The 26119-nt window shown below is 39.4% G+C and overlaps 1 protein-coding gene across 3 annotated transcripts in view; it reads right to left on the bottom strand.

The window, feature by feature from the left end:
* Positions 1-26119, bottom strand: part of PTPRA (protein tyrosine phosphatase receptor type A) — a 186337-nt gene that overhangs the window by 58625 nt on the left and 101593 nt on the right. The window contains exons 2-4 of one of the 3 annotated variants that reach the window (XM_081257892.1): positions 11081-11159; positions 9603-9944; positions 3526-3552 (exon numbers count right to left, since the gene is read on the bottom strand). In XM_081257892.1, the coding sequence (XP_081114018.1) occupies positions 3526-3552; positions 9603-9944; positions 11081-11153 (442 nt within the window). In that variant the 5' untranslated portion in view covers positions 11154-11159. Of the gene's footprint in view, positions 1-3525; positions 3553-9602; positions 9945-11080; positions 11160-26119 lie in introns of those variants that run through there. The other 2 variants (XM_081257893.1, XM_081257894.1) reach the window with 2 other exon arrangements.

Genomic DNA, 26119 nt, shown 5'->3' with positions numbered 1-26119 from the left:
TCATTGCGGTGGCTTCTCTTGTTGCAGAGCACGGGCTCTAGGCACGCAGGCTTCAGCAGTTGCAGCATGAGGGCTCAGTAGTCGTGGCTTGCGGGTTCTAGAGCGCAGGCTCACTAGTTGTGGTGCACGGGCTTAGTTGCTACGCGGCATGTGGGATCTTCCTGGACCAGGGCTTGAACCTGTGTCCCCTGCATTGGCAGGAGGATTCTTAACCACTGTGCCACAAGGGAAGCCTCCAAAATACCTCTCTAACAAGAATGCCAACCCCCTTCTAGACTTCAACTCTAGCAAAGTATTGAAAGAGAAACCCAGGGGGAGCAGGTGATCTGATTTGAGAGCTGAGAAACTTTAAGGAGCCTCTGGGGTGCAACAGAATGTTTATCCTGCCTGGTTCTAGAACTCTGTAGCTCAAGGACTCCTTCACAAATACTAACAGGTACTAGTCCAGATTTTTTGAAAAAACCCAGTTATAGAAATTATATCTAAAATAGTGTAAAGTATGGTTAGAATAGTTTTATCCTGTATTCTTGCTGTTTAACAAATATCAGTTATAAAGTCTTCATGTGAAAACCCTAATTTAAAAAACTATTAAAATAAAAAGTAAGATGAGACAGGTTTATGCAGAACTTTGTTTAAAAGGTACAGGGCAGAGGATGAGCTAATGTCTACAGTTGTGGTAGTAAACTGCAGCGTGACCCTGCCTTGGAGCGCACCCTTGTTTCCACAAATTCTGACTGGCTGGCTGGCTGAGACTCCTGATCCCCTTAGGCTCCCATCTAATTAACAGTAATAGTAGCAGAGTGGTGGTGGTGGTAAAGAGTTGCTGAGCAACTGCTATATGCTGACCCAGCAGTAGGCCAAGCACTAGTTCAATGTTAGTTCATTCCTCACAACAACCCTAATGAAGGAAATTCTGTTCCCATCCTATTTTGCCAATGGCAAAAGGAGGCATAGGAGTTAAATACCTACCCCACCCTGCTGGTAAGTGGTAGAGAGTCAACATACAAACTCAGGTGGTCTAGCTCCAGAGCCCACGTTTTAACCACATATACTAAAGCTTTTGCTGCCTTTGCTCTGACTCCATGGTATCTCATTTCCTCCCTCTACCCAATACTACTGCCATCACTGTCTCCCAGGGGCATGAGACTCTTTATCTCAGAGTCTGTTTCCCCTAGAACAAAACTAATGAAACCGAGATTTAAAACTAGCGAAGACTAAATAACAACTGGAAAGTATACTCATGACCACTGACTTCATGGTGAAGAGGTACTTGGTAGATAATGCCAGAACTGGATTTAATACATTACTATATAGTACACAAATCATCCAAATTAACACCAGTGAAAATGTTTTAAAAGAAAAGCTGGTTACAAAAGAACAAATACTGTATGACTCCACTTAAATGAGGTACACAGAACAGACAAATTTACAGAGACAGAAAGTAGATTAGTGGTTACCAGGGGCTGGGGGAAGGAGAAATGAGGAGTTATTGTTTAATGGGTTACAGAGTTTTAGTCTGGGATGATATTAAAAAAATAAAATAAAAAATTCTGGAGACAGATGGTGGTGATGATTGCACAACAATGTAAATGTACTTAATGCCACTGAACTGTGTGGTTAAAATGGTAAACCTTATATGATTTATATTTTTCAAAATTGGGAAAAGGCTGGCTCTACCAAAATAATTTGGAATACATTTAAAAAATAATACGCATGATAAAATAACTAGTTTCTTCAACTTTGAAAGAAAAGAAGCAAAGTTGCTTGCCTCCCGTCCTCTCTTTTTTATGCTTATATGTGCTGGCAATTAAAACACCAGCTATTGCTGTTCAAAAGCATATCAAAGGGGCTTCCCTGGTGGCGCAGTGGCTGAGAGTCTGCCTGCCGATGCAGGGGACACGGGTTCGTGCCACGGTCCAGGAAGATCCCACATGCTGCGGAGCGGCTGGGCCCGTGAGCCATGGCTGCTAAGCCTGCGTGTCCGGAGCCTGAGAGGCCACAACAGTGAGAGGCCCGCGTATCACACACACAAAAAAAAGAGCATATCAAAGGCCAATGCATAAAAATTTATAACACTTAATCATCTGCATAAGACATCATTTGCTTAGCAAACCCATTATAATGCAAATGTTTCAAAACAATAGCCTCATTTCTCAAAAAGTACTTGGCTTTAAAATTAGAATGTGATATCAAAATTTATAGCAATACTTCTAAGGATTTGCTCTGGTAAAATCATCATAACATATGGGGCTGAGACTATGTAAGCCTCTTCATTTTCCTGTTTGGTCAAAGGCAATTATACAAAATTATTTTTTAAACTTAAAAAGATTTATTATATTAGTATGTCACAATTAGCAATAATCTAGATAATTAAGGTAATTTATTTCTTTTTAATCATAATACTGAAACTACTCACATCTATATTTAGTCAGCTAGGTAAAACAGGGATAATATCTGGGGCAAGAAAAAGGCTGAAGAGTATGAAAATACACACTAAGTAGAGGAAGGAATCAGAGATCTTATGTTTAATTTTGAAGCCTACCATTTTGACTTCTGATTTTATTATAAGATTGGTTAAAAGAGCTGTTTTAGGGAGCAAATATAAGTATCTATTGCAATATAAATCTATTAAGTTCTACATTTGATAGTGAGAATCTGGTAAGTGAAAGTGAATAGCAAGGGCACTACATTAATCAAATCTAGTTCCTGAGTTTAAGAAAGCGAGAGCTGGAAAATCAAGGGAAATCTGTACACAGTATGATAACACCTCACTGTTCCTCACCAAACATAGTGGCAGATGGGCAACACTTTGTGTTAGAGTATCTACTTTTCTTTCCTTTCTTAAATTATAGTTGCTGTACAGAGTATCTACTTTTCTGATTCAAATGCTCCCTACTTAATGGGACTTCATAAGCCTTCAAGTGTTCCATTACTTATGCAGGAAAAATTGTGCATGGTTAAATAATGGAATCAGAAAAAAACAAAACAAAACACAAGAAGCCTGATTTGATAAAATAGGAAATCAAGATGAGAAAAATTGCTTCACAGATTAGTATTTTCCAAATTCAAATGCAATGATCATTTCTTAGACCATTGGATAATCTATCTTACGCTCTTTGATGGTAGCCTTACTGTTGTCCTAAGAGAAATATGCCACTTCTACAAGAGTACCCATGTATTCTATTCTCTGGTGAACAGGGATTCTGCAGTCCTGCTTAGACCACTGACATAACATCTCCAGTCATAGGGACGTTACACCAGAGGGCTGAAAATCCATAAAATCCATATAAAGTGACAAGAGGTCAACATTTTATAGACTAGGGGAAAAAACAACATCTACATTTAAAAACGTAATGAATACTTATTTCTGTTAGTCTTCTCCATGAGGTTAATATGGAAACAACTTAAGGAAAAATAAACAAGTAACAGTCAGAGATGCACAAGGTTACCACAGACTGAGCAGAGGAAACGCAACAAATATTGTACACTGTAAAAAGGACAAGAAACATAAGGTGAATGGCTCACCTCTTCTGTCCTTGGAGTCAGAATTACCTGTGTAATAAGTAAAAAAAAATAGAAACATTCACTCAGATTAAAGACAAACATTATTATTCAATCTAATGTAAAACAAAATAAGCTCTAGGAATATGGATACTTTTCCCTTTGTATATGTTGGAGCTACAATGAGGCACCCTCCAACAACTGGGAAATAAGACTGCCCAGATTCACTAAACTTTTATCGATGGTTTGTCCTTCTCCCTGAGTACAAAAACAATGCAGCGTCAACATTCATAAAAAATACAAGAATGCCAAGAGAAATATAAACACAATAGTACTTGAGGTCTTTATGTCTTTTTAAGCCATTAAAATGCAACAGGGCAAAAGTAAGTTAAAAATATAAAAGACCTAAATGATAATAGATAATAAAATCTAAATGGCATAGACCAAATTCTGTATACTAACAGAGAAAACCTTTTCAAAGGCTTATGAAATATCCAAGAGCCCTTATAAATTCCTCGTAGTAGAAATAGTACAGACAATATTCTTTTACCATGATGCAATAAAACTAGAAATTAACCAAGAAAGAAAACACTTGAAAATTAAAATCAAAACCGAACTGCAAAATGCCTAAACAAATAACAAATCACACTTGTGGCAGAATCTACTGACACTCCCCCAATATCAGTCTCTTCCTCTTCTTGCCTTTAGTACAGAACATCCCCCACTTTTAGCTGAGCACAAACCTGTCCATTTAGAGACTACATTTCTGAGACTCTAGGTGTAATCATATGAAGAATTCCAGTTAATGGGATGTGAACAAAAGCAATGAGAGTAACCTCTGGGTCACACCCTTTGGAAAAGAAATTGTTTGTAACTATTTCCTCTGTTGCTCCTTCCCAGGGGCTGGAACCAGAACCCAGTGATGAGAGCCATCTCTTGACCAAGCAGATGAGGGCAACTGTCAGGATGCCAGAGGCACAAGAAAAAAGGAATTTGGTCTCTGATGAGGTAAAGCCCCCCTGTCTACATCTGGAATGTGAAAGGGGAGAGAAAGACACGTCTGTGTCTTAAGTGACTTAAGTGGTCAATGAATTTTGGTATGTCTTTGTAAGAGTCGCTTAGACCACTCCCTAACTAATGTAACTACCTACAGGAACACTTATAGGATATGCCTAAAGCTGTGCTTATAAAAAATTCATAGCATTAGATACATATTAATTAAGAATAAAAATAAACAAATGAAGCATTCAATCCAGGAAGTAGTCCCTGCTCTCCACAGCTAGAGGAAGCCCACGTGCAGCAACAAAGATCCAACACAGCCAAAAATAAATAAAAAATTAAATCTTTAACAAAAAAAGAAATAACTTAGAAACATCAATGAAAAAATTCGAAATAAAATAATATCAAATAAATTGCAACAGTTCATTCAAGAAAAATACAAGACCAAGTGGAGCTATTTTTGCTGGAATGTAAATAGTTCAAAATTAGAAAATCAATTAATATGATTCACTGAAGCATATGACAAAAAAAAGAAAAAAACCCATACAAATCTTGCTCAATGATGCTGAGCTGGCAACTGGCAAAATTTAACACCGCTTCTTGACATAAATACCCTTTAAAACAGGAATGAGTCAATAAATCCTGAACACGATAAATATGTTTATCTCAACACAAGAGTCAACACCATGTTTAATGAAAAACGACTGAGATCATCCTCCTTAGAGTCAAGTCCAAAACAAGGCTATCTACTTTTACTATTATTTCCTAACTTTGTTCTAGAGGTATTCACCAATTCATTTAAACAGAAGAAAAGAGATCTAAAAATTTGGAAATTTAAAGAGATATTTGCAGATGAGATGATTTGAAAACTTATGATAATTGAAGAAAATTATGTCAAACATAAAGGAAATTAAGATGATCAGCATAAAATATATTGTATGTACAAAAATCAATGGCCTTATGTTGTACAGCTAAAACTAAAGCAGTATTATATGTCAATTGTATCCCAATTAAAAAAAATAGGTTTCATAGCCCCAACAGCAACCAGTTAGAGGATACCATATTCCACCTATACTAACAAAAAACAAAAACAACAAAACAAAAAGAAAAACCTTTGAAATATGTAGAAATAAGCTGAACAAAACACGTGCAACACGAGTGGTGAAAATTTTAAAACACTTCCAAGAAATACAAAATAAAAGACTTCAGCAAATGGAATACACAGCGTTCTTGGATAGGAAGAATTAAAAATATCAATTGTCCCTGTTAATCTATAAACTTAACATGATCTATAAAAACTTTATTCCAGCTATACAAGTTGATTATAACACTTATGAAGAAAAATAATCAAGAACTGCTAGCAAAATTCTGAAAAATAAGATTAACAAAGGATGACTCATCTTATCAGACATTAAGTATTTTATAAAGTTACAGTCATTAAAACCGTGGGGGGACTTCCCTGGTGGCACAGTGGTTAAGAATCCACCTGCTAATGCAGGGGACACGGGTTCGATCCCTCGTCCGGGAAGATCCTCCCATGCCACGGAGCAACTAAGCCCGTGCGCCACAACTACTGAGCCTGCGCTCTAAAGCCCACGAGCCACAACTACTAAAGCCTGTGCACCTACAGCCCGTGCTCTGCAACAAGAGAAAGCACCACAATGAGAAGCCCATGCACCACAATGAAGAGTAGCCCCTGCTCACGGCAACTAGAGAAAGCCCGCATGCAGCAACAAAGACCCAACGCAGCCCAAAATAAATAGATTAATTAATTAAAAAAAACAAAACAAAACCAACCTTAACATTGGCTAATAGGGCAGACTGGATAAATACATCAAGGTAAAGCCATACAATGAGGTAGCCCCTTACTATAATATAGAAAAAGTATGATAGGCTAACTGAAAAAAGTAATGTGTAGAAATGTACACAGTACATTTATTATCTGTGTTATAAATGGAAGAAAAAATGTATATGCGTGTGTGTGTGTGTGTGTATATATATATATATATATATACACACACACACACACTTGTTATTTTAGAAGAGTGAAAAACAAACTCAAAGCAAAGGTCAATAGAAAAGAAAAATTAAGATTAAAGAATTAATTCAGGATATGTCCAATATCCAAATAATAAGGATTTTAGATGAAAAGAACAGAGAAAATGGAAGAGGGAAGAACATTTTTGAACAAATACAAGAAAAATTTCCAGAACTGAAGGACGAAAGCTCCAAAGCTCCTATCCCAAAATAATTAATGAAAGAAAAAGACCCACATCAAGACCCATTTCTATGAAATTTCAGGGCACCAATGATGAAGAGAAGATCTTTAAAGACACACAAACAATTAGGAATCAGGATAGCAGTAGAATTCTCCAAGCCTGTGAATTAGAAGTCAGTTAGGACAATGCTTTAAAAATTCTAGGGAAAAAAAATATGTCCTCAAATTCTATACACACCCCTAAAGATATTTTTAGACATGTAATTCCTCATGCAATTTACCTCCCATGGACCCCTTTCTCAGGAAGCTACTGGAGGATACGTTCTACTAAGTGATGGGGTAATCCATGAAAGAAGACAATATGGAAGCCAGGAAGCAGCAAAGGAAATTCCCAGAATGATAGAGAAGGGAAATCCCAGGCTGACACTTGAGTAGCAGCCCTAGTGATCAGAAAAAACCTAGGCTTCAATAAGACAATGACAATGGAGGACTCAGGAGGACGATCTCTAGGTAAAAAAGAAATAAACAGATTATCTAATAGGTCTGACTTTGTGGAAAACTAACTGTATTACAAGCCTATGGAAAGTTTGGGAAGAAGCGGCTTCCAACAGCAAAAAATAAAAGGTAATTATTAAATCCAGAAAAAAGTTGTACAAGAAAGAAAAAATAATCACATCACAGCTCAGCATGGAATAGTATTATATAGTCACAGCAGTATAAAACATCAAATACTGATTTTACCAAAAGTTATGATGTAACAATTATGGGAGGCTTGATAAAATGGTGGTGACACGGCAGATGTGGGGTTTCAGGCTGTAACACCTGATGTACCATAAAGTTTTCCTTCTACTGATCTTGAATAAGAGCCACCAGTGAAAGGCAGTCTCAGCCTCCTCTGAGACATAAAATGTGTTAACTGTATAGTAACTGGTTTCTCAGCTACGGCATAATTTGGACCTACAGCAGATTATAGAAAACTCGGTTCCCTAACAGCGGTGTGGAGAGACCACAGAAGTGAGAAATAGGTCTTACTTGCTACTTGACAGCCTTCAGATCTAAGGCAAATTATTTAACCTCTAAGGTCTTACATCAAGCAACTACTAAAAAGAGATAATTACTCCTGGTCATCTCACAGAATTGTTAAATGAAAGACAGTACAGAATAGAAGAGCACAGGCCGTGAAGACAGTCAGTGACAGTCTCACCTTTTCCATTTACTACTTCAGCTTGTACAAGTTATTTTGCTTTTCCTCTCTAAGCAATGGCCATAATTTACAGAAAGAAATAAATTTTTACACCATTACTCAGTATGTGTTTGTGTATAACTGAAACAAAAGTTTTACAAAATAATATATGTAACATGAAAAGAATAAAAATGGAAGAGGACACATACACAAATTTGTGGTGGCTCACTAAACTGATTTCAAGAATCGGTCATGACCTGTGCTTTCAAAAACACTGTAAAACTCCTTCACCTATAAAACATAAAATAGAACCTACTTAATAGGATCCATAGGATACTTCACAGGAATTACTTCTATAAAACTCATAGTACGATGCCTAACACTTAAAATTAGTGCTTACCATATGTAGGCCCCATTATAAATGTTTTACCCATATTAACTTGTTTAATCCTAACAGCTCCTTTATGAAGTAAGTACTATCATCATCATTCATTCTTATATACTGATGAAGAAACTGAGGTAAAGAGGTTAAATAGACTTGCCTATTGTCACACAGCTAGTGTATGGCAGAGTCAGGATTCAAAATCAAGTAGTGTGGCTCAGCAGATTGTGCTCTTAACTGCAAATGCTGCATAACCTTTATAGTAGAAAATATGGGATTAAAGCTGGCAGGTGCAGGGCCTGAGTTGTAAGGTCTAGCTAAAAGATGTCATCAGCAAATGAGATTCAATTCAGTAAATATGCCCCCCAGGAGCCATATGTGATTCCATCTGGGGCACTCACCTTCTAACAAGGAAAAAATATGAGCCAAGGGGATAAGACCAAAGAAGAGTAACTGATTTTTGCTAGAAAAGGAATGACAATTATATAGCTGTCAGGGAACAATTATTTCCTTTACTACTCACAGAAGCCCTTTGAGGGACCCCCTCCAGTCCTCGGAAATTTGCTCTACCCCACCTGGTCTCAGATTTAGGTCTCTGATTCTATCTTCAAAGCCACTTCCACTTCAACCAGTGATTGATTCAAGAAGAGAAGTGGGCTGGGCTGAGGCCCTGAACAAACTGGCAGTGTAATTTAACTGTTTCCCTGAATTCCTCTTCCTAACTCTACTCCTGGCCACAGGCCTTCCCCTCTTATCTAATTGTTATAGACACCCAGACCCCTTCTCCTTCCCATGGTCTCCATGGATCCCTTCCTTTTCAAGGCTAATACTATTACTCAGTTTCACTATCCTTTCATCTTCAGTTTCTCACATCATCAATTAGCTCTCCTCTTTCTCTTATATTTTCAACCTTCTTCTCTACCATTAAACATGATTAAGTCTCCCCAGTCTAACCAGGATCCCATGCAAAGCAGGATAACCTCCAGAATCTATCTTCTTACCTCCTTTTTTTTTTTTTTGGCCACACGGCACGCAGGATTTCAGTTCCCTGACCAGGGATCGAACCTGGGCCCCCTGCATTGGAAGTGCAGAGTCTTAACCACTGGACCACAGGGGAAGTCCCCTATCTTCTTTCCTCTTAACTCTGTGTTAACCAGATATTCCTGAGAATCCCCTATATCTAGGTTTCATTACTTTGTGCTTGGGTGATTTTACTTATTTCAAGAAATTTTACGGCTAGAAAACACAAACAAAAATAATAAAAGGGTGAACAAACTCAAAGAGGTAACGAAAGAACAAATAGAAACCACCTCTAGTACCTGAAGGAGGAAAGGTTTCTGGAGTGGTTGCTGCAGTGCTGGCATTCCCCTCCCAAGGTTCTGTTCTGGTATCTGTGAACTGGTTATCTGGAAGCCATGTTCCATTTGGTGAAACTGCAGTGACTACAGAATTGGTGCTTACTGTTCTTGTGGTCCCATTGTCAGAGTCTGAAGAATTGACAGTGGTTACATAGGTGGGTCCCAGAGTTAGGCTTGGGCTGAATGTTGGTGCCAAGGAAGGAGAAGTTACTGAAGAAGTAGGATTTGAAGTTTGGGTCTCTTCTTTAAGTGGTTCTGCTGTAGATGCTTTAATAGATCTTGTAACGCCTACTGAAGGTGAAACTACAAACACAAAAAAACAAGAAAACATCACACAAAGAATTTGAGAGCTCAACAGGTATGAGGCACAAAGCAGCAAGCCCTTATTACACTCTCAAACACTTGGAGACCAATGAGCAGATACATACACATACACCTCACACTCTTTTATTTTATTATCTTTAAAAAAAAATTGAAGTATAATTGATTTACAATGTTGTGTCAATCTCTGCTGTATAGCAAAGTGGCTCAGTTATACATATATATACATTCTTTACCATTATCATTTGTCCTAGGAGATTAGATATAGTTCCCTGTGCTATATGGTAGGACCCTGTTCTTTATCCATTCTAAATGTAAGAGTTTGCACCTACCAACCCCAAACTCCCAGTCCATCCCTCTCCCTCCCCCTCTCCCCCTTGGAACCACAAGTCTGTTCTCTATGTCTGTGACTCTATTTTTGTTTCGTAGATAGGTTCATTTGCGCCATATTTTAGATTCTACATATAAGTGGTATCATATGGGATCTTTCTTACTTCACTTAGTATGATAATCTCTAGTTGTATCCAAGTAGCTACAAATGGCATTATTTTGTTCCTTTTTTTTTCGTTTTTTTTATGGCTGAGTAGTATTCCATTGTATATATGTACCACATCTTTATCTGTTGATCGACATTTAGGTTGTTTCCATGTTTTGGCTATTGTGAACAGTGCAGCTATGAACATAGGGGTGCATGTATCTTTCTGAATTACAGTTTTCTCTGGGTATATGCCAAGTAGCACATACTCTTGTTTTAATGCTGAATCCTTCCCTCACTTCCAAAGGATTACTGTCTAATGGAGGGAGAAACTGGATTCTTTACTTAGTTCCCCAGAATCAATAGATGAGTCTTAAATAGCAACCATTTTCTTTTCTTTTTTTTAACTTTTCAGGAATGAATACATAATCTCTTTATTTAAAGTAGTATATGGTATATAGAACAATGCTGAGCATAGCATACACTATAACCCAGAGATGTGCAAAGACATTTTACTATCACTTTTAAGTAAAACTTTAATATTTTTTCTTTCTTCAGTACCACCGAGGCCTTCAAATTTGGGTCATTAAACATGAAACCAAAATTCTATTCCAAATACCAGTCTTATCAAATGGCACTTTACCTATGGTAGTGTTGTTGGCACCAACGTGTATCAGACCACTGCCAAGCAGAACAAGAAGGAACCAGGAATCCATGTTGACCTGGAAAATAGAGAGCCATTTTAGATAAGGTCCCATTATACTGTAACTATGTCCAAACTACTCACCAAAGGAGTATTTTGGGCAAACTCTTCCTAGCTATTAAAGTGCACACACAGGACCAATGATCTTTTGGGAGTCTGGTAAGCACAATTCCCCAGGAATCCAGCTACTTAATTGAATCTTTACACAACTGTAAGTAAGAGCAGTGGTTCTGCACCTTGGCTGTACTTTAGAATCACTCAAAGAACTTAACAAAAATAAAATCCCTGTGCCAGACTACATCTCTGGGGGTGAGAGGCAGGTAGCAATCCATTTAAAAGCTTCCCAGTTAATTGATACGTGCAGCTTTAGTGTCTTCAGAATGAGAAGTATGGAGAAGGTAGGTTGACTGCATGAATGTACTACCCTCCAAAGCAGACATTATACAGCTGTTCTCAACCTCTTATTTCACTTCAAACCATATCAGAGGGCTATGGTACATTCCCATTGGTAGTAGTGGCTCATTCATCCATTCAGATGTCTATGCCCTATACTAAGCTAGGTACTAGGGAAACAACTAGGGAGCAATACACTCCGAGGTCCCATTTTCATGAAACTCACAGCCTAGAGGTAATTTAATATGGTAGTGACTCTCCAAGGGAATCAGCACATGCCTCTCCACCAGGCACATGACAATCTCTGAGGGAGCGTGGAGAAATGCAGGTGGTTTATGCACATCCCAGGAGTTTGCCTCTGATACCAATAACCATGCCTAGCAGGGAATTGGGTTCAGCCAGTGGCCTTCCCAAGGTACAGCAATACAAGATTTGACCAGTTCCCTTCTTCCCCCCGACCATTATCCAAAATTGGGAAAGCATACAATTCCCTCCATAACGGTTAGAAAACAGATTGGAAGGCTGATTATTATGTATGTATCCATGTCTATTCTTGATAAACCAATAGGACATGGTTTTAGGAAAAATAACAGTGTATTTGCGGGGAGGGGGTTAGACCATCACCTCATTCCATATATCAAAATAAGATCCAGATGGGCTGAAAAATTAAATGCTTACAAACACATTTTAAGAGGGAATAAATGAAAATGTGATTTCAGAGTGAGGAAGGATTTTCTAAACATAAATGCATTGTAAGAAATCACAAAGGAATAAATCACAAAGGTAAAAATGGAATATCTGACAATAGAAAAAAATAAAAGCTACAAAATATAAAAGAAATCAATCATAAACAATGTTCATGGATAGGAGGACTCAATATTGTCAAGACGTCAGTTCCTCCCAACTGGGTTTATAGATTCAGTGCAATCTCAATCAAAATCCTACCAAGCTATTTTGTGGATATCAACAACTGGTTAAGTTTATATAGAGATGCAAAAGACTGAGAATAGCTAGCTCAATACTGAAGCAAAGTTGGAGGATTACTGTAAAAGCAAATAGTAACATAAAAAAGCAAATAGTAATCAAGGCAGTGTGGTATTGGTGAAAGAATAGACAAATAGACCAATGGAACACGAGAGAGAACCCAGATATAGACCCACATAAACATAGTCAACAGATCTTTTACAAAGGAGTAAAGGCAATACAATGGAGCAAAGATAGTCTTTTCAAAAAATGGTGCTGGAATAGCTTGGCATACATATACAAAAAAAAAAAAAATCTAGACACAGACCTTATACTCTTCACAAAAATTAACTCAAAATGAATCACAGACCTAGATGTAAATATAAAAGACTCCTGGAAGATAACATAGGAGAAAACCTACATGACCTTGGGTTTAGCAATGACTTTTAAGATACAACACCAAAGGCAGAGCCATAAAAAAATAATCAATAAGCTGCACTTCATCAAAATTTAAAACTTCTGCTCTGCAAAAGACAATGTCAAGAGAATGAGAAGACAAGCCACAGACTGCGAGAAAATATTTGCCAAACACACATCAGGTAAAGGACTGCTATCCAAAATAAAGAACTCTTAAAACTCAACAATAAAAAAACTAACAACCCAATTTAAAAAGTCAGACCTGAACAGACACCTCACCAAAGAAGATACAAAATGGCAAAAAAGCATATGAAAAGATGTTCAGCAACATATGTCATTAGGGAATTGCAAATTAAAACAATGAGACACACACCTATCAGAATGCCCAAAATCCAAAACACTGATAACATCAAATCCTGGTGCTTCTGCAGAGCAGCAGCAACTCCCATTCACTGTGGGAATTCAAAATGGTGTAGCCACTTTGGAAGGCAGTTTGTTGGTTTCTTACAAAACTAAACATATTCTTACCATATGACTCAAGCAATTGTGCTCCTTGGTACTCAAAATAGAACTCAAACTACTGATGGGAATACCAATTAGCCTATAATAGCAAACTCCTTTCCAGAAAGATTATACAAGAATCTTAAAGGTGCCCACATTGTTTTCTGACCCATTTCCAAGTATATGTACTTGGAAATGAGTATATGTAAATAATCTGAAACTCAGATTAAAATGATATGGAGCTATTCATTAAGTGGAAAAATGCAAACAATCCAAATACCCAAAAATAGGGAAAATAGGGAAAAGTCAGTAGTATTATGCTGCTCTTCAAGACAATAATTGTTGCTATTCAATATGCTATATTCGAAGAATTTAAGAAAATGGAACAAGTCCATCATTTTTAAGCTTAAAAAAACCCATCAGATCAAAACTGAATATAGGGACTTCCCTGGTGGTGCAGTGGTTAAGACTCCGTGCTCCGAATGCAGGAGGCCTAGCTTTGATCCCTGGTCAGGTAACTAGATCTCACGTGCATGCTGCAACTGAGTTCACACACCACAATTAAGAAGCCCGAGAGCTGCAACTAAGGAGCCCGAGAGCTGCAACTAAGACCTGGCACAACCAAATAAATAATAATAAAATAAGTAAATAAATACTAAAAAAACTCTGAATATACCATTTGATCTCAACTAAATTTATGTATGTATATGAATGTATATGCATGAAAGTAAGCCTGGAAGAAAAAATCTATAAACATTTTAGCATAGCATTTTTTGATTTTTATTTTCTTTATATTGTATTTTATTTCCAAGATTTTTCAAATAAGGAGCATGATATTTTTATAAATAAAAATAATAAAACTAAGTTAAAAAGAAAATAGATTTCACTACAAAGCATGAATATAAGAAGCAAAACTAAAGGAAGGAAACTGCAGAGGAAAGTGAAGTGAAAGAATTCAAGGAAAAGAACAAATGCATACTGGATGGCAAGTTGGAGAGGATTTGTATGCATAAACTAGGGAGTGAGAGGCATGTCAGAATTTAAGAAGAGCCATGTCAGTAACAAGGTATATCCATGGACCACAACCAGGAAAACCATTGTAAAGGCCTCATTCTTCCCAGAGGATATAAAGACCCTCAAGTAAATTCCTGTGACTTCTGACACCCTGACTAAACTGCAACTACACCTATGCTTAACTTTCCCTCCTCCAGTCTCCAAGTCTTTCATTCCAAGTATTCCAAAGCTGCAAAGTCAGGAAGTACAGTTGAGATTTCCTCAGTCCTCTAGGATGCCATATGCAAACCATTTTTCCTGGAGTCTGCTCTAATACGCCCTGTTCTTGAAGGCTTTTTTGCCTTATGATTTCCTGGCACTCACTTGTCACTGAAGACACTGCATTGTGGCTCACAGTTTTCTTCCCATTCCAAAGTCCTGATATTCTCCTGAAAGATTTTGTTTCAACATCTTTACAGATGACAGCCACAATTCACATCCAGACAAGTTTCTGAGTTCCCTGACTTCCTCAACTCCAATGACCTTATACCTCCACTCCACAGGGGCTGGTCATGACAATGGCTGCGCTCTAGATTTTGTCAGCACCAGGAAAAGCTCTCATACGGAATCTTACTTTCCCACTCTCCAACCCATACTCCCTTACCCTTGCAGTTCACACTCTATTATGTCTACTATACCTGCACTTTGACCTCACCCAGGCTTTCAGTCCCTTGAACCTCTAATTTTCTTTCCAATATCTCTGTTCTGTCTTTATTTCCTTCTCTACTCAACCAAGAAAACTTGGTGTTAGTTCAATCACTACCTTGCCAATATCCTAAATTCTTTTGCTACGTTGTTCTTCTATTACACCTATATGGGGGAAATATTCCCAACCCTGAACTAATCCAACTGTCAGCCTTACACCTGGACTGCCAAATGCTCCTTAAGAAAATCAAACAACCCATAAGGTTAAGATCACTGTTTCTGCCTCAATGGAACTCTGAACACTTTCTGCAATCTTTCTATATTTCCCTACTCAGCTCTCTCTCTAATGCTCCAGTGATTTCAAAGAACCTCCTCTCCTCTCCAACCATCTCCTCTCACATCCTTGGCTGTTGGCCTTGCCTTCACTTCAGAGGTAAGAGAAACCACTAGACTGGGACACCCTTACCTACCAGTCACATTATTTACAAATTTCTTCCTTCTCTGCAATTCCTCCCAAGAATCTCAGTCCCTTAGGAACCTTGTCCTGTAGATCCTATAACACCATCTTCTAGGTTTAACGCCCTTTCATAACAGCATTTAAACACAATTAAGAATTTCTCAAAGAAAAGAACTCCTTTTCATCTATATCAATCCTCCAGCTAGCATTCTCTCTACTCCACTTCACAGCCAAATTTCTAGAAAGAGTTGTCTCCATGGCAATCTGGCTTCTTTTTCCACCATTCCACTAAAACAGCTACCTCCATATTTTTAAAGAATGAGCTCTTTAAAAATATTTCCAACTCATTCACAAAGGTCTATTTTCCTTGATATATAAAGGAGTCCTACAGATTAAGAGATGGCAAAAGAGTAAAAGAGATGAAACAGACAATTCACAGAAAACTAAATAGTTCTCTTAAATACTGATATAAGAAAAAATGCTTAAACTCACTCATGATCAAAGAAAGCCAAATTAAAGCCATACTGCACCTATCAGATAGGCAAATATAAAAAATATATTAAAAAACTTTAACAACACTGCGTTGGGGCAAGGGTTTGTGTAAACAAGTTTGTGTAAACAAATACTCTCATACGATCTGTAAATATTTATCAGAATTATGAAAGCACAAACACTTTGACACAATTCTACTTGAGAATTTTACAGATATACCCATACTTTAAAAGTGACCAATATACAGGTTATTTAATGAAACATAGTCTGCAATAGAAAGAGACTGAAAATAACCTAAATGTTTATCAATGGGAGAGGGAGACGTGTTTAAATAAATTATGGCATATTCATAAAATGGAATACTATGCAGCTGTTTAACAAAGTGAGGCTCTTTGGAGATCCATTTTATTTCAGCACACAAGGCTTTTATTTTGAACCATCTTAAAAATAACTTTTGCGGGACTTCCCTGGTGGCGTAGTGGTTAAGAATCCGCCTGCCAGTGCAGGGGACACGGGTTCCATCCCTGGTCCGGGAAGATCCCACATGCCTCAGAGCAACTAAGCCCATGCGTCACAACTACTGAGCCTGCACTCTAGAGCCTGCGAGCCACAACTACCGAGCCCACGTGCCACAACTACTGAAGCCCATGCGCCTAGGGCCCGTGCTCCGCAACAAGAGAAGCTATTGCAATGAGAAGCCCGCACACTGCAACAAAGAGTAGCCCCCGCTCTCTGCAACTAGAGAAAGCCTGCGTGCAGCAATGAAGACCCCACACAGTCAAAAAAACAATAATAACTTTTGCAAAAAAACTCAAAATTCATGAGAAGAGGGACTTCCCTGGTGGTCTGGTGGTTAAGAATCCGCCTTCCAATGCAGGGGACGTGGGTTCGATCCCTGGTTGGGGAACTAAGATCCCACATGCCGCGGGGCAACTAAGCCCATGCACTCCAACTACTAAGCCCATGCACCACGACTAGATAGCCCACGTGCCACAACTACAGAGCCCACGTGCTCTGTATCCTGCATGCCACAACTAGAGAGCCTGTACACCTCAACTAGAGAGAAGCCTGTGCACCACAACAAAGAGCCTGCACGACTCAACAAAAGATCCTGCATGCTGCAACTAAGACCCAATGCAGCCATAAATAAATAAATAAATATTTAAAAAAAAATTCACAAGAGGAAAAGCCCACTAGTATTTCTTTCTCCTTCGCCCATTCCCCTTTCTCTTCCTCTCTTCCCCACCCTTCTCTGAGTGTGTGTGTGTCTGTCTGTCTCTCTCTCTCTCTCTCTCACACACACACACACACACACATTCTTTGTTGTTAAATCCCTCAACCTCTCTGTCACATCTGATTTATTGACATCCCATACTCTCCCAAATTTATCTCTTCCCCGTACCTCTCTCTGAATTGAGGATTTTGAAAGCTGGTTCTACGACGAAGGCCTAGTCTTGACACAGATGAACAGTTAAATAGTTTGAATCTGAGGGAAATATGCACTATCAAACGTCAGAAGGAGACCAGCCCTCCCTTTCAACTATAGTCTGCACGATGCCAGGAAGCCTGTGCACAAATTCTAATAGCAGGAATGGTTCTGCCTTGTCACAGGATGATTTTTAGATGAGCTATTTGTGATACTTTTATTTTATTTTAAAAATTAGTTTGTCTGACAACTTCTTTTAAAACTAAATATACACCTAGCTTTATGACCCAATAATTCCATTTCTATATATTTACACAAGAGAAATAAGAACATATATCCAAAAAATGACTAGTACAAGAATGTTCATAACAAAAAGCTGAAAATAACCCAAGTAACTATCACTAACAGAATATATAAACGGAAAGTGGTTTTTTCTTACAATGGAATACTACTCAGTAATAAAAAGGAAAGAACTACTGATACACACAAAAACATGGATGAATCTAAAAAACATCATGCTGAGTGAAAAAAGCCTTACACAAAAGAGTACATAACATATGACTCCATACAGATGAAGTTCTAGAAAAAGCAAAACTAATCTGTGGTGGAAAAATCAGAACAATGGTTGCCTGGGAAAGAGATGGAGGATTTACTGAAAAGGAACATGAGGGTACTTCCTGGACAACAGTAATATTCTATATGTTGACAGGGAAATGGGTTGTGTGGGTATATGAATTTTTCAGAACTCACTGAATGATAACTTAAGATTTGTGCATTTCACTGTACATAAATTTTATCTCTAAAAAGATTCCACCCATAAACACATGTTGTAAATGATATGTATACTCAAATAACTGGGAAGAAGTACACTGATATACACAACTTACTTTGAAATACATTAAAAACAATATGAATTGATGAATACAGGGGATGGATAGACAGATACAGTAGAGTAAAATGTTAATTGTAGAATTTAGCTGGGTGGATATAAAATCCTCTCAACTCTTCTCTACATTTGAAATGTTTAGAATAAAAGGCTGATTACAAAAATCAGTTCTGAGAGAACTGGTATTTATATGGTATTGCATTGCATAGTCTTGGGACATAGTATTTTGCCCATTTAATCAAGTTTTTAGTATTTTGTCCATTTATTCAAGTTTTTATGTTAAAAGTGTTACTGTATTTTTTGTCCTATTTCTTCCTGTTTTTTTTTTTTTTTTCCTTTGCGGTACGCGGGCCTCTCCCATTGCAGAGCACAGGCTCCGGACGCGCAGGCTCAGCGGCCATGGCTCACGGGCCCAGCCGCTCTGCGGCATGTGGGGTCCTCCCAGACCGGGGCACGAACCTGTGTCTCCCGCATTGGCAGGCAGACTCTCAACCACTGCGCCACCAGGGAAGCCCTCTTCCTGTTTTTTTTTTATATTGTATGTTACCATTATGAATGGAATCTTTTTTTTTTTTAATTTCAGCTTCACTAAGGTAAAACTCACATATAAAATTATAAGATATTTAAAGTGTACATTGGGGCTTCCCTGGTGGCGCAGTGGTTCAGAGTCCGCCTGCCGATGCAGGGGACATGGGCTTGTGTCCCGGTCCGGGAAGATCCCACATGCCGCGGAGCGGCTGGGCCCGTGAGCCATGGCCGCTGAGCCTGCGCGTCCGGAGCCTGTGCTCTGCAACGGGAGAGGCCACAACAGTGAGAGGCCCGCGTACCGCAAAAAAAATAAAAATAAAAAAATAAAGTGTACATTGTGGTGATTCTATATACATATACACTGTGAAAGAATTTCCCCCATCTAGTTAATTAATACATTCATCACCTCACCCGTTTATCTTTTTTGGGGGGAGAGAAAATTTAAGTTCTAATCTCTTAGCAAATTTCAATTACACAATAGAGTGTTGTCAAATATAGTTACCATCTTTTATGTTAGATCCTTAGACCTTATTCATCTTCTAGCTGAAATGAGTGGAATCTTTTAATGTTATTTATTAAAAGATTACTTTTCTTATATAGGAAAGACATTGGTCCTCCTCCCCTTCACTGAAATTATAAGCTATTAAAATAAATAAATAAAGCATGCTCATTACAAGACATACAAACAGGGAATTCCCTGGTGGTCTAGTGGTTAGGACTCAGTGCTTTCACTGCCATGGCCCGGGTTCAATCCCTGGTCAGGGAACTAAGATCCTGCAAGCTGGGCATGGCACAGCCAAACAACAACAACAACAACAAAAGACATACAAACAGAACAGATGGATATAAAGAAAAATCTAAGTCTCATTCACCTCCTGTCTGTCCCATTTCCCAAAAGTGATCACTAAATACTTCCTTTCATATCCTTTAGAGATTTCCTATACTATAAAATTATATACCTACACATAAAAAATAAATAAATAAACAGGATAGTAGATCTGCTTCTACAGCTTGCATTTTTACTTAAATAATAAATCCTAGACATCTTCCACATCAATACTTTCCAGCTACTTTTCTTTTCAGTAGCCGCATAGTGCTTTATCATATGGATATACCACAATCATTTTAACCAGTCTTTCTGTTTGCTTTTGTTAGGTAGGAGTTAACTGTATATGATTTCCTCCTCTATCTTACACATTTTTAATATTAATTAATTAATTAATTTTTCGCTGCATTGGGTCTTCATCGCTGCACGCAGGCTTCCTCTAGTTGCGGTGAGTGGGGGCTACTCTTTGTTGCGGTGCGTGGGCTTCTCATTGTGGTGGTTTCTCTTTGTTGTGGAGCACGGGCTCTAGGCACATGGGCTTTAGTAGTTCTGGCTCACGGGCTCTAGAGCGCAGGCTTGGAAGTTGTGGTGCACGGGCTTAGTCGCTCCGCAACATGTGGGATCTTCCCAGACCAGGGCTTGAACCTGTGTCCCCTGCACTGGCAGGCGGATTATTAACTACTGTGCCACCAGGAAGTCCTTACACGTTATTTTTTATTTTTTTTTTTTAATTTATTTTTTTTTTTTGCTGTATGCGGGCCTCTCACTGTTGTGGCCTCTCCTGTTGCGGAGCACAGGCTCCGGACGCACAGGCCCAACGGCCATGGCTCACGGGCCCAACCGCTCCGCGGCATGTGGGATCTTCCCAGACCGGGGCACGAACCCGTGTCCCCTGCATCGGCAGGCGGACTCTCAACCACTGCGCCACCAGGGAAGCCCTACACGTTATTTTTGATTGGGCAACAGTGGTCTGAGTAAAGACAGAATTATATACTCCAGGAAAGCCAAATAATGGAAGAAACTCAAGCTTATATATTTTTCATTTTTTTCAAACACCCTTGTGAATAATAAGCCTTTGGTTTATGAGTATAGAATAAATGAGCAGGGAGGCTTTGGGAGATGAGTCATGAAGGTCTGGGCAGTTCCCTAATTTATTGGACACAATGGCATACACACTGTATCCTTTCTCCTATCCCACCACACCCAGACGAAAGGCTAATATACAGTTATTTTTTCATTACAAAAACATTTCTTACTTAAAAAAATTTGTTTCCACTGCACATACATTAGGGAGATAAACCAGGAAAGTTTAACATTCAAATAACAAAGGAAAACCAAGATGCCATTAGCGATACTTAAAAGCCTTAGGACAAACAACAAAGGAAGTTCTGAAAAATTATAGCTATTGTTTTCCTAATATTTTAGTGTCTAAGAACATTTCCTAAATGTTCTTAAAATTCAAATTCAGCATAGCAGATCTGAGACATGCCCCAGGAAATCATGTGGAGGCTGAATTCTGCAGTGGGAACATGGATGGTGGGCAGTGTTCACTGGCTGTTAAATCACTCACACTTGCCCTCCCATCTCAAATCCCAGTTTGCACTGAGCACTTGGTATGCTTCCTCTCACTTAATCCTTCCCAATCCTATGATGCTGATATTGGTGTTATTACAACTTACCATGCTGTGTACCTTGTGTGGGAGGGAGTCTCTCTTGAATTGCAATCAATTATACATGCTTACACACATTCCAGGGGTAAATTATTTGAAATATATATACTGCACCCAAGATGAAGGAACCATCCCAGGCATATTGAGTATCTAGCAAAGAAAGAATTTTTGAGCTTCTGGCCAAAGAGAAACACTCCTTGCCCAGATGTACACTCCCTGTCAATGGACCCTGAGGTCCGGAGAGACATGCCACCCTCACCTAAGAACAAGGAGAGGAAGAAAGAAAGAAAACTGGATGCTAGTACTAAGGAGAACATGCCCATTCCTCAGTTAGGTGTAGACAAGTGACTAAATTCTGGCCAAGGAGATATAAGCTAAAGTATATTATGAGATCTCTAGCAAGGTGGTTTAACAGGGAGGGAGGTAGGGAGTCTTTTTTCCCTGTCCTCTCTCTCCTGTAATCTAGGATTCAGATGTGATGATTAGAGCCCCAGCAGCCATTATGGGCCCTGAAGTGACTTTCAAGATAATAGAATAGGGCTTCCCTGGTGGCGCAGTGGTTGAGAGCCCGCCTGCCGATGCAGGGGACACGGGTTCGTGCTCCGGTCCGGGAAGATCCCACATGCCGCGGAGCGGCTGGGCCCGTGAGCCATGGCTGTTGAGCCTGCGCGTCCAGAGCCTATGCTCCGCAACGGGAGAGGCCACAACAGCGCGAGGCCCACATACCGCAAAAAAAAAAAAAAAAAAAAAAAGATAATAGAATAGAGAGCTAGAAAGAGACCAAGTTTTCTGATGACACTGTTGAACTGCCATACCAGCCCTGCATACTTTCAGATTTCATATATACAAGAAAGAAATAAACCTATTTTCTGATATATGCAACCAATCCCAATCCTGATACAGATAGTTATAAAGAATAAGACCAACTCCTAACATTATGACTTGCTATGGATAAGGAATGGAAATGATGAGGGTGCTCTGAAATGCATTTTCCTTGGTGCTCTTGCTAGGAAGCACAATGTTGCATACATTTGCTAAAGAAAAAATGTTACAAGCAATTAATATTATGAAGTTCCCACTAGCAAAGGAGAGCTCAGCCAATCTGCACATTCTCCAGAGTAGAGACTCTGGCTGTGACAGCTTCCAGCAAGAGTCCATCTATACAAAGCTAAGCATTCAATATTCAATACATTGATAAAATATGATCAAGTATCAGGTACAGTTTATCTCAATATTTGGCCTTTTATCTCAGTTAAAGCTCAGAGCAACTCTACATGAGAGATATTCTTCATATTCCCATTTTGAAGATAAAGAAATTGAGAGATGGTCACATAGCTGGTAGTTGTAGAAGTAGAATTCAAATCCAGGTCTACCGGACTTTTCTTCACATATCACTGTTTGACCCTTCCAAGCTTAAAGACTGTTGAAAAATGTCTCCCATGTGTGGAAGAAACAAAGTGGCAGCTAGGAATGTTATGCTCTGCCTGAGCCTTCTTCTAGAGCTTTTCAGGTTCTCTGATTTGAGAAAAAGGCACCTAGATGGAGAGTTCAGTTCCTTCAGCTAACTGTTCACTCATTAACATTATGTTATTTATTATTAAGATCAAAAACTATTTTTACAACTATAATCCTTGGTTGCCTGCTATGTGCTAGGCATTTGTATGAGGCATTCTACATACTTTAACCTAATTAATCCCCACAACCACCTTTTGAGTTAGGTACTGTTTTTCCATTCTACAAATGAATAAAGATCACAGAGCTTAAGGAATTTGTCCAAGGCCACATACCTATTAAGTGCCTACTAGGATTCAAACTCAGGGCTTTTAAAACTCCAAAGTTCCCGCCTGCCAATGCAGGGGACACGGGTTCGAGTCCTGGCCCAAGAAGATCCCACATGCTGTGGAGCAACTAAGCTCGTGTGCCACAACTACTGAGCCTGCGCTCTAGAGCCTGCAAGCCACAATTACTGAAGCCCGCATGCTTAGAGCCCGTGCTCCACAACAAGAGAAGCCACTGCAATGAGAATCCTCCACACCACAACGAAGAGTGGCCTCCGCTCGCCGCAACTAGAGAAAGCCTGCGCGCAGCAACGAAGACCCAAGGAGCCAAAATAACAAATAAATAAAATAAATAAATAAATTTTAAAAAACCTCAAAAACAAAAAACCTCCAACCAGATAATGGGAATACACAGACAGATTAGATATGGACTAGGTATAGACTGCCATCAAGTAGTTCACTAACCAGCAGTGAGGCACAAATAAGCTATTTATTTCAAACCCTGAATTATCACCTGGCATAATGTTAGTCAATTAACACTAAGGCGAGGTAGTAAAACTGGACACCACAGAAGGAGTTTTCAAGGGAGGTAATGCTTGAGATGAACTTGGAAGGATAAAGAGCAGTTAGCCAGGAGAAGGGTCAGAAACAAGAAAAAGTCTTTAAAACCAAGAGGACTTTGAAGCTTGGAAAGATCTATCTGGTTCCAGGAATGGCAAAGAGCTAGGTAAGGGCATCAAGCAGGACCTCGATAAACATTTGCTAAATGAATGTGAAAATGGCACACATGAAAGACTGGGGTCTGTGAGGATATGTGGAGGAAATGCAGGAGATGAGGTTAGAAGAAGCAGCGAACAGATCACAAAGGGGCCTGTTAGGCCACAATAAAAAGTTTTGACTTTCCACTGACCACACTGAGGAACCACCAAAGGCTTTAACACAGGGAGGTTGACCATAACAATTTGGATTTTAAAACAATGACTGACAGTAGGGTAGAGGATCAACTGGTGTGCTTTGAGGTTAGAAGGGCTGCTACCTGAAGCTTTCTGAAATAATCTAGCCAATAAACCAGGAGGACTTCAGAGCAGGGCTGATAAGTGTATAGGGACAGAACTGAAAACTTAACAATGAGATGCCAGAGGTAAGGAAGGCCCAGGTCCCTGACTCAGACGAATCTCAATGCTATATGCAGGAGAATGATTGCTTTGAGACATGCCACAGGGAAGGTGATGAGCTTATTTCTGAACATTGAGAACAGTGCAGTACTACAGTACATGTTGTACCTACAGGGGAAGGAATGGGGGTGAAGGGTTGGAGAAGGGGCAGAACGGCAGACAGGCAATGACAGAGCAGCTGCCACGGAAGTCAGGCAGTAAGCCAAAGAAAAGAAGACAGCTGTAGAGATTGACAAAAGCGGCAATGAGCAAGCCAGGCAGGAGACATCTGACAAGCACAGGAGGCAGGAGTAGGTGGGTGCTGATGTGTGAAAAACTGACACGTGCCTGGGACTTCCCTGATGGTCCAGTAGCTAAGACTCCACGTTCCCAATGCAGGGCCTGGGTTTGATCCCTGGTCAGGGAATTAGATCTCACATGCCGCAACTAAGAGTTCGCATGCCTCAACTCAAAAGATCCCACATACCACAACTAAGACCTGGTGCAGTCAAACAAACAAACAAACAAATAAACAAACAAACAAACAACAAAATATAATTCTCAACTTAAAAAAAAAATTTGACACATGCCACTAAGGGAGGGTGGAGTAGGAATGGCTAGTGAGAAAAAAGAACCTGAAAAACTGCTGAAGGGCTCCTGAAGAAGTCCTGGAACACCAGAAATCAACTTTCATTACAGGTCTTCAATGCAGAAAGACAACGTGATACAGGTCCAAAATAAAGGGGAGAGAAACTCCTAAAATTAATAGGAGTCTGAAGCTCTCAAGAGCAGCTCATTTCCAAAGATGAGCTTATGTAGAGAATGAAAAAGGACCACTAAGGCTGAGAAATAGATTGTTAAATTCTACTGTCTTTGAGTTACACCTAAGGCAAGATTCAATTTGGGGCCTGGAGAGAGATGAGCCTGGAGACAATGAAATCAGATTACTTCAATAAACAAAATAGTTTAGTATAAACTTATACTGTAGGGCTTCCCTGGTGGCGCAGTGGTTGAGGGTCCGCCTGCCGATGCAGGGGACACGGGTTCGTGCCCCGGTCTGGGAAGATCCCACATGCCGCGGAGCGGCTGGGCCCGTGAGCCATGGCTGCTGGGCCTGCGCGTCCGGAGCCTGTGCTCTGCAAGGGGAGAGGCCACAACAGTGAGAGGCCCGCCTACCGCAAAAAAAAAAAAAAAAAAAAAAAAAAAAAAAAAAAAAAAAAAAAAAAAACTTATACTGCAGATTAATTAAGACAAAGAGCAATATGGAAAAGTATTTGTTCTGCTTAAAGCACATACTGGAATAACTACTGGAGATATAAAACCAAAATATAGTACAGGTTATGTGCATAAAATAAAATTTAAAAACAAACCAGAGACGGAGCCTGGCCAAGGAGTAGGATGACCCTGAGCTCACCTCCTCTCACAGGCACACCAAAATCAGAATTATCTGCAGAGCAACTATTGATGAGAAAGACTGGAATCTAGCAGAAAAGATCTACAAAGATATAAAGAAGGAAACCACAACCAGATGGGCAGGAGGGATGGAGTCTCGATATAGTCAAGACCCATAGCCCCAGTAGGGCAAAACGCAACAGGAGGATAATTTTTATTGCAGAGGTTCTCCCCAAGCAGCAACGGGTTTGAGCTCCACACTGGGGTCCTGCATCAGGAAGACAAGCCCCCAGAATACTTGGCTTTGAAGGCCAAGGGGGCTTACTTGTGGGAGTCCCAGAGAGCTGTGGGAAATAGTCTCTTAAAGGGCACATACAAAATCTCACATGCTTTGGGAT

The sequence above is a fragment of the Mesoplodon bidens genome (genome assembly GCF_964165515.1).
Source record: "Mesoplodon bidens genome assembly, chromosome: 15".
In the NCBI taxonomy this organism is placed as follows: Eukaryota; Metazoa; Chordata; class Mammalia; order Artiodactyla; family Ziphiidae; genus Mesoplodon; species Mesoplodon bidens.
This window is presented reverse-complemented; position numbering and strand designations above follow the sequence as displayed.